The sequence below is a fragment of the Oncorhynchus keta genome, chromosome 26 (assembly GCF_023373465.1).
Source record: "Oncorhynchus keta strain PuntledgeMale-10-30-2019 chromosome 26, Oket_V2, whole genome shotgun sequence".
NCBI lineage: Eukaryota > Metazoa > Chordata > Actinopteri > Salmoniformes > Salmonidae > Oncorhynchus > Oncorhynchus keta.
The window spans coordinates 8,081,748-8,091,989 of record NC_068446.1 but is presented as its reverse complement, the minus strand read 5'-3'; the positions used below and the strand labels follow the sequence as shown (position 1 = coordinate 8,091,989).

Below are 10,242 nucleotides of genomic sequence, written 5' to 3'. Positions count from 1 at the left end.
AATAGGCTTTACAGCGAAAGCATGCCATGCGATTGTTTGAGGACGGCACCCCGCATCAAAATATTTTCCCACCAGCACAGGTTTCATAAATTCACAAATAGCGATTAAATATTCACTTACTTTTTGAAAATCTTCCTCTGATTTGTCATCCAAAGGGTCCCAGCTACAACATGTAATGTCGTTTTGTTAGATAAAATCCTTTATATCCCAAAAAGTCTGTTTAGTTGTTGCCATCGATTTGAGTATTCCACTCGTTCAATCTGCAGAGAAAGGAATCCAAAACCTACCACTAAACCTTGTTAAAACAAGTCGAAATACGTTTCTACTTAATCCTCAGATACCCTAAAATGTAATTAAACTATACTATTTCATACAGAAATAAGTATGTTCAATAGGAAAGTGATATTAGCAGGTGTGCGTCCTCTTCGTTGCTCGCGCATACACAAATTTCCAAGTTGGAAATTGAGAAAAAAGGACCCTAGCCTGAAGAAGATTTATTTTTAATGACATTCAGAAATTGTCAAGCCAAGCCTTCGATACTGGGTAAGCCTACAGGATAGGGTCGGGATGTGTTTTCTGTCACCTCCTGACCTTAGTTCCTTTGTTATGTTTCTTGTTTAGGTTGGTCAGGGTGTGAGTTGGGGTGGGCATTCTATGTGTTCTAGTTTTGGTTTTCTATGTGTTTAGCCTGGTATGGTTCTCAATCAGAGGCAGCTGTCAATCGTTGTCTCTGATTGAGAACCATATTTAGGAAGCCTGTTTTTCCCACTTGATTTGTGGGTAGTTGTTTTCTGTTTTGTGTGTCTGCACCTTACTGTTTCGTTCACTCTCTTTGTTGTTTTGTTATTCAGTGTTCAGTTGATTTATTAAATATTAACATGGACACATACCACGCTGTGCATTGGTCCGATCTTGAATACTCTTCCTCAGATGATGAGGAGAACCGTTACATTGTCGAGATTGACATAGTTTATTTATTGTAGTGTTGAAAACCCAGACCATGATAATGAAGTGCCCCAAAGTAGGTGTTTTGTTAATTGGTTGTGTGATGCATTTGCACAGAAACCTGTTGGTGGAAAATTTGTTGCATATATTTTATACAATTACAAATGTGGCATCAACATTTTGAAAATCTGTTCCCCCAAGCTGATCATTGTCTGCAACCAGCTCTGGTCGGGAAGTAATGAAACAGGCAGGGCGAGTGAGCCCATCTGTGGTGGTTGGCTAACTCTGAACCTTCAGGCCGTAGCCCTGCCTGGCATCAAATTGTGCCACAATAGCATGTTGCAAAGCTGATATCAATGTGTAAAAATGTAGGGTCACTACATTTGTTATTCGTGGTCATAAATATTATATTGAGTTCATTATATGGGGGGGAGGGTGATCAATTCCTTTTACAGTACAAGGGGAGGGTCATGTGAACATATTTTTCAAGTTGGGGAGGGGGGTGATATTGTTTCTATGACAGCTTGAGTTGGACAAGCCCCAACTGGTCTTAAACATTATATTGAGTAAATGTTATGAGGGGGAACCTGTTCAATTCATTTTTACAGTACAAGGGGAGGGTCATGTGAAAATATTTTTCAATTGTGGGGAGGGGGGTGGTATTGTTTTATGACAGCTTGAGTTGGACAAGCTCCCCCCTAAATGAAAGATTGATTGAGGCTGCCTGCTCCCATTTTGTGGGAATCGGCTGTTTGGTGTCTTGTATTTTCCATACCAGACTGAGGTTATTATTTTGCCTCCTGGCGTGAAGCAATACGAATCTACATCTTTAGGGGCCGATGAATAAACGAGATGATGAACGAGAACGAGGAAGTCGCGCTTGTGGGATGGGGAGTTCACAATAACAGCTGAAATGTCCACTCAATCCACACCGCCTGTCATTGAATGACAGTCACTGAGCGGAAGACAGAGAGGCGTCTCCACCGTGCGGCGCCACGATTGATGCGACACAGTACACCTGAGGAGTGAACGATACCTGCGGAGAGTAGACTCTTCTCCAAAACCAGCTCGCCAACATGGGGTTATCACCTTCTAGTCTCCTAGATGAACATGGATCCAACTACATACGAGGTAAAGGAACACTTTTCCAAAATGATTATATGTGCTCATACTTTGTCTGCTCCAGACGCGGTTGCGTGGTAGGTAGCCTGTACCTGCGAAAGTGACAAGATTATGCAACTCTGATTTCCGCTGACAAATTTTACAAACCAATTGATTGAACTTTTTTAATTTCACACAGTCTTCAATATTTTGTTCCACTGTCGCATAGGCTGCTACCCACTGGGCAAAGATGTGCGTATAACGTCTAGTTTTGATTTAGGTTCATTTGGTTGAGTTGTTTTTGGATTTAGGTTAAACTGGATGTAAAAAAAAAAAAGAATCCGAAATTCCCTTATGTTAATGACTTTTGCAAATCCAATCAGTTTTCCACACGTTTTCTGGGGGGGTGGGGGGGTTGAAATGACTTGGAAACAATGTTGATTCAACCAGTTTTTGCCCAGTAGTTAGCTTGATTTGGTCTTTGTGAGTGGAACTGTTTTTTCTATTCATCATATCTTTTCACCTGATATGTTTGGTCAAGAAAATACAGATACAGTGCCTTCGGAAAGTATTCAAACCCCTTGACTTTTTCCAGATTTTGTTATGTTACAGCCTTATTCGACAATTGCTTAACAAAAAAAAAGCATCACCCATCTACACACAATACCCCATAATGACAAAGCGAAAACAGGTTTTTAGATTTTTTTGCAAATGTCTTAAAAATATAAAACATAAATACCTTATTTACATAAGTATTCAGACCCTTTGCTTTGAGCTTCGAAATTGAGCTCAGGTGCATCCTGTTTCCAATGATCATTGTTGAGATGTTTCTACAACTTGATTGGAGTCCACCTGTGGTAAATTCAATTGATTGGACATGATTTGGAAAGGCACACACCTGTCTATATAAGGTTGACAGTGCATGAGAGGGTCTGCAGAGAAGAATGGGAGAAACTCCCAAATACAGGTGTGCCAAGCTTGTAGCGTCATTCCCACAAACAAATTAAGAAGGAAAGTTACTTTAACAAGGCACACTTGTTAATTGAAATGCATGAAGGTGGTTGAGAGAATGCCAAGAGTGTGCAAAGCTGTCATTAAGGCAAAGGGTGGCTACTTTGAAGAATCTAAAATGTAAAATATTTTGATTTGTTCAACACTTTTTTGTTACTACATGATTCCATATGTGTTATTTAATAGTTTTGATGTCTTCACTATTATTCTACAGTGTAGAAAATAGTAAAAATAAAGAAAAACCATGGAATGAGTAGGTGTGTCAACTTTTGATTGGTACTGTATGTTTGACTAGCACTTGATGATCCTACTATGTAGAAAGGTCAAATCACCAATTGGTCAATGTCATCTGAGAAAGATCAAAAGTTCAAAATCTGTAGGCGGCGTGGATGGTCACTGGTGTGATGTGATGTGGCTTTAGGGTACATCATGCTACATCACTAGCCTGAGACAGACTGGGGATGTGGAGAGAACAGCAAATAAATATACATCGGAGCATAGGAGGATGTCATGGGAATTATACAGTAGCCTCATGGAACCTTCCTGAAATAACCTTTTGGAGTTTCACCCTGGTTCTGCTGTTTGTCTGTATCTGGCAGGGCTTTACCATGTCAGGTCACCCCTTCTAGCCGTGCAGGCAGCTGAAAAGTGAGAAGCAGTCAAAAAAGTTCCTGGACCTGTTTTACCTTTCTCTCTTCAGGTTACCATGGTGTCTATTGAGAAACTTATGGGTGGGGACTGTGGACAAAGGATTATTATCTCTCTCTTTCATTGTGTGTGTGTGTGTGTGTGTGTGTGTGTGTGTGTGTGTGTGTGTGTGTGTGTGTGTGTGTGTGTGTGTGTGTTAGCAGGTGCTGGACAGCGCTTGCGGATGTTAAGCTTTGGCCATGTTATTCTCTACCATAAACAACTATCTGAAATGAATAATAATATAGATTTGCATAATTGTACATTAATAGTGATGTGCCGATATGACATTTTTGGTCGATACTGATATCCAATATTCCCTCCCCCCCCACAAAAAAAACGATACCGATAACCGATATTTAAAATTTGATCTGCCTTTTAAGCATTCTAGTACAGTTAAATAGTTTGTACGTCCCCATTACCAGTAAAACATCATCAAAACCTCTTTCTTTCACTAACTTGCTGTGTTTTATTGTGCATTTGTTCAGTCGTTTCATTCTCAACCAGGATTTCATCATACATGTCAATCAGTGAAGTTTCAGCTCTGTCTGTCCGTGGCCTCACTTCCTCGGTGCGCACTGTCACTGTGTCCGATTCCATCGTGTCCAGCTGTGTATGTAACCATTTCACATAAACCATGTTTCTTGTCTGCATCAAAGTAGAGGCCCTTGTACATAGCATTGAGGATGGTGGCGACCCAGTAAAGAGAGAATGTGCTGTCAGACTCAGCATGCTCATGGGGCTGATATCGCTGGTCCAAATTGTCAGTAGTGAAGCTAATAGCAGTTACTGTGTAACTCGGTAGGACAACATCTGAAAAATAGCGCACTTGGTAGTGTGGTACACACTAGTCGGCGAAAGCCAACATCACCCACGACAAAGAACAGTTGATTGGCAAGGGCAATGAATTCCACTATCTTGGCGTTAATGGATTCCGCCTTTGAGTCGTCTCGCTGAAATGTTCTTACTCTTTCAAATGACTGCTCAACTTGTTGACTGCCTGATCCACACAGCAGACATTGTGGGCTAGGTTAGGAATGCTGTGTTGCACGTGTAGCGGCAAATTTTACGTGGCGTCATTACATCATGTACCTACGTTATATAGGTATACACTTCAGCTTTGACATCGGTTTTGCACATCGGCGTTAAACTCGATAGACATCAACACATTCAACATCAACAAAACTAAGGAGATGATTGTGGACTTCAGGAAACAGCAGAGGGAACACCCCCCTATCCACATCGATGGAACAGTAGTGGAGAGGGTAGTAAGTTTTAAGTTCCTCGGCGTACACATCACAGACAAACAGAATTGGTCCACCCACACAGACAGCATCGTGAAGAAGGCGCAGCAGCGCCTCTTCAACCTCAGGAGGCTGAAGAAATTTGGCTTGTCACCAAAAGCACTCACAAACTTCTACAGATGCACAATCGAGAGCATCCTGTCGGGCTGTATCACCGCCTGGTACGGCAACTGCTCCGCCCACAACCGTAAGGCTCTCCAGAGGGTAGTGAGGTCTGCACAACGCATCACCGGGGGCAAACTACCTGCCCTCCAGGACACCTCCACCACCCAATGTCACAGGAAGGCCATAAAGATCATCAAGAACAACAACCACCTGAGCCACTGCCTGTTCCAGAAGGCGAGGTCAGTACAGGTGCATCAAAGCAGGGACCGAGAGACTGAAAAACAGCTTCTATCTCAAGGCCATCAGACTGTTAAACAGCCACCACTAACATTGAGTGGCTGCTGCCAACACACTGACTCAACTCCAGCCACTTTAATAATGGGAATTGATGGGAATTGATGTAAAATATATCACTAGCCACTTTAAACAATGCTACTTAATATAATGTTTACATACCCTACATTATTTATCTCATATGTATACGTATATATTTATGTAATACATGTATCACTAGCCACTTTCAACTATGCCACTTTGTTTACATACTAATCTCATATGTATATACTGTACTCGATACCATCTACTGCATCTTGCCTATGCCGCTCTGTACCATCACTCATTCATATATCTTTATGTAACATTCCGATATGTTAACCGATATATCGTGCATCCCTACAAATGCTGATTCCTTTACATATATGATATAAAAGGTCTGATGAAAACTGCATTTCGCTTGTTTAATTGCATATTCTTTATCCCTTTACACTTGTGTGTATAAGGTAGTAGTTTTGGAATTGTTAGTTCCTCACAATCAAATGACAACCATATAACCTTCCAAGCTGGGTCGGGTGAACAGAAGGACTCTGAGAGTTCCTGTATGTTGTTATCATTACACCATGAGTCATTAATCATGGGAAGCATACACCCCCGTACTTCCTCTTCCCAGAGAGGTGTTTATCAGCTGTGATGATCTGCAGAGAATTATCTTGGAAGGTTATATGGTTGTCGATGCATGGAGAAGCCAAGGTGGCTGTTATCATTACACCATGAGTCATTAATCAACAACGTATCCCAGAGAGCCATGTTTCCGTGAAACAGAGAATGTTACGATCTCTGATGTCTCTCTGGAAGGCAACCCTTGCTCGAATTTTGTCTACCTTGTTGTCAAGAGACTGGACATTGACAAGTAGTATATTCGGGAGCAGTTGGCGATGTGTACGTCTACGGAGCCTGACCAGGAGGCCTTTCCGTCTGCCCCTTCTGCAGCGCCATTGTCTTGGGTCTGCTTCTGGGATTAGGTCCATTGTCCTCGGTGGTGGTCCAAACAGAGGATCTGCTTTGGGAAAGTCTTATTCCTGGTTGTACTGTCGGTAAGTTGATGTCACTCTTACATTTACATTTAAGTCATTTAGCAGACGCTCTTATCCAGAGCGACTTACAAATTGGTGCATTCACCTTATGACATCCAGTGGAACAGCCACTTTACAATAGTGCATCTAAATCTTTTATATCCAAAAGTTCTTCCCGGCTGTATGTAATAAGAATTAAGATTTCCTGGGGTAACGATGGAATAAATGATACATAAAAAACAATACTGCATAGTTTCCTATGGACTCGAAGCGAGGCAACCATCTCTGTCGGCACCATCTCACAAGGCTAATATTGTCACTCAGACTATTTTTGATTTAATCTTGTCTTTACATACACTAAATAATGTATGTGTGACATTTATTTTGATTTAGAATGAACCATTATCATGCACCTGTTTCGAAACCGGGGCAGGGGGAAAAAATGCATGTCATCTATTCACTTAAATAGCGAATGGAGGACGCTATCCCCGTGGTTCATTTTCATGCCAGCCAGGTAGGCTATACTAATGTTATAAAGATAAGCAATGTGCTTAATATTAGGAAAGTTAATAAATAAATATATTATGCCTAGCCTATAGAAAGCTGATGGGATCATTCTCATTTTAATAGAAGCAATCACTCTGTTTTCTCTCGCAATTGCATAGCCTATAGAAATGTTGCGCAACATGAGCTCATGGGCTCTCCATTAAGTGTTTGATTAGATTTTTGATTACATTTGCAATGATGTCAGAGTGATTAGAGGGATAATAGAGTGCTGAGTACCAGGGAGTTAGCAAGATTGGTAGGATACCAATGACCATCAGCAACATCAGTGCATGGAGGAGCCTTATTACCACAACTAAATGGTCACGTGGAATTTGACTGCCTTCGTGACCTCCTGTGTGGCGGTTATAAGGTCACCGCAACAGCCCTAGGCACACCACGTCATTTCAACATGGATAATTGGGTAATATTTTGAAAGAGAAAAACCCTTGAATGAGGTGTGTCCAAACTTGACTGGTACTGTACATTTAGGTGCAAGTGACCAAATCCATTTGAGATTCTGCACAGATTATTACAGCAATTGTCATGATCTTCAGAGTCCTGTGAGGACCTATGTATGCTGTCTTGAACATGCCCACTGGGCACAAACTGGTTGAATCAACATTGTTTCGACGTAATTGTGATGTGGAGTCTACGTGGAACATACTTTGGATTTGAAAAAAAAAAATCTATGTAAACCCTTGTTTTGAGGGTAGAATTTCAATTGCAATCATTCTTATGATAGCACATTGGTAAAAGTCAGTGACAATGTAATAGCTAGGCTGGGCTTGGTTTAAACCTGGGTTGGGACGATGGGAAACCGAAGGGTATCTATAGATAGAAAAATTATCCAGTAGGAGTTGCTGTCCAGCCTATTGTTATTTTCAGATAGTGGATAAAACATTGAAGATCTGACGTAGTTAAGGGTAACGAATTCAACATATTTTATGCAAAGTTTCTGTTGAAATTTGGTTACCATGATGACATAGTCCTGTGTTTGAAATTTCACCCTCAAAACAGACGATTACTTATTTTCAAATCCAATGTATTTTCCAACAAGATTCCATGTCACAATACGTTGACAAATGACATTGAAACAATGCTGATTCAACCAGTTTGTGCCCAAGTGGCTTGTGACCACTTAAGCAAGAGAGAGAGTGAGAGTCAGAGCGAGAGAGAGCGAGAGCCAGAGACTGGATGACCTTGGGCTCAATAAAGAGAAAATGTAAAGCTTCCAAAGCTCATAGTGAAACCGGGAGCAGTATCACACCCCCAAAAATGTGAGCTTAACAGCTCAGGTATGGCTGTGGCTAGGACCAGGTGCTGTTTTTTAAAACCTATTTGTTCTCCACTATCCTGAACTACGATACATTGTCTTGCAGGTTGTAATTCTAAAGTTGTGCTGCATACAGTAGTTGTAAAGAAAAGACACTTTATGTCCACGAAAGCCCTCTTACTCAACATCCCAGGCGTTTCCTCATTGTGAGGACAAAGATGCCTATTATATGACACAGTGAAAAGATAAATTTTTCATTGGGGAAATATTAGACTTGCTTCTTTCTGGCTGTCATTCAATATCAATTTTGACATTACATTCTTATTACACACATGAATCCCAGCATCCCATGACACCCTGCTATGTCATATCTACCACTGCTGAAGCCTGCAGTGACAACATGTCACAGTCAATACATCACTTGAGGTCGCCAGTACAGCAACACTATTGGTGACTGATACTGAAGAGCAGGTCATGACGATTAATAGATTAACACCTCACAATCTCATCTGAGCACAGAACCCTTTTTACTGTGACAACACCTACTCCACAGAATTAGGCTGCAGAACCTCCTTTCCATAATGCAATAAATGGGGTTGTGGATGGATGATGTAATGGTATAGCCGGTTGAGCCTTGCCCTCCTTCAACAGAACACTATTTACACACAATTGTAAACTTCCCCCCTGTGAGCCAGCTCTGGATTGGCCAGCCTGATCGCTGGAAGCTTAGTATGTAAAACCACAACTGTTTATCATTATTTTACCTTTCAAAGCTTGGCAGATATGCAAACGCTATGGGACAGGCTGGCAGCCAGCAGGGGAGTGTGTGACTAGTAGGGTTGCACATTGAGGAATATTCAGTTGGAAACTTTCCCTGGGAATAAACATAAATATGCAAATTAATACCATTTAAATTATTTTTGCATTGGATATATTTTTGCATTGGATATATTTCCACATCAAATGGAGACATAAACCTCCTTAAGTAGACAATTGCAAATAATTAAATCCTTCCAATAGAAATACATTAAGTTACAAATTTTACTTTAATGAAATTAGTTGGCTCTTCACATGGGATGATTGAACGATCCATCGCATCTCCCAAAAACATTTTCAGCATACATCTGTTAAAAGATAGTCTAGAAACTAAAGCACTGGTTGTCTTCCTTTCAGGCTTCCATGTCTTCTCCCTGGACCTCAATGTCCACCTCTTGAACATCAGACTGAGGCCTCATCTTTACTGTCACTTTCCAACCTTGTTGAGGATAGATTGTTGTCAGGCCCAAAGCCTCAAATTTTCCCAGATGGCCACCAATTTTTAAACCCTTGTATTGGTCAGCCTGTTGCGTGCTTTGGTGTGTGTTCCCAAACAAGGACCAGTTGCGCTCTGAGGCGGCTGATGTTGGGATTTGGAGGATGCCATCAACAAGGGAAAGAGCTTCAGATCCACAAAGTCCCTTCCACCAGGTGGCTGATGAGATATGTTGGCACGACTGCCACATTGCATCTCCATCCCAAAGCCCTTGTTACGAACGCCTCTTAGAGACGGAACGCAACATCCTGCTACACTCACCTCCCCGTGGAGTGAAAGAGGTATGTGACTGTAGGCGCAGGAAAAGATAAGAGGCAGAATATATTACCATTATTAACAGGGAATTTATTTCTTCACATGGTAATTTGGGGGAAAAGGGGCTACCTAACTAGCACAAACTGGCACACTAACCAAAATACAGGGGATGGGCCACCCAGGTCTTACCTAGTGTGCATAGACATAGTACATACTAGAGGTATATCTATGCCTGCAGGCCTCTTGCCTAAGCACGCCCAAGGTGCCTTCCCCCTGGGAACAAATTAAACAGAATACAAACTGAAAGTGAACAATTTCACTTATCAAAAACACAGTCCTATGGCATACACAAAC

At 41.4% G+C, this 10,242-nt stretch overlaps 1 protein-coding gene across 1 annotated transcript in view; it reads left to right on the top strand.

Annotated features, from left to right (window-relative positions):
• Positions 1 to 1,811: 1,811 nt before the first annotated feature.
• Positions 1,812 to 10,242, top strand: part of LOC118358886 (protein Niban 1-like) — a 48,982-nt gene continuing 40,551 nt past the window's right edge. Inside the window, exon 1 of the mRNA XM_035736868.2 lies at positions 1,812 to 2,076. Within this exon, the coding sequence (XP_035592761.1) occupies positions 2,022 to 2,076 (55 nt within the window). The 5' untranslated portion in view covers positions 1,812 to 2,021. The remainder of the gene's footprint in view (positions 2,077 to 10,242) is intronic.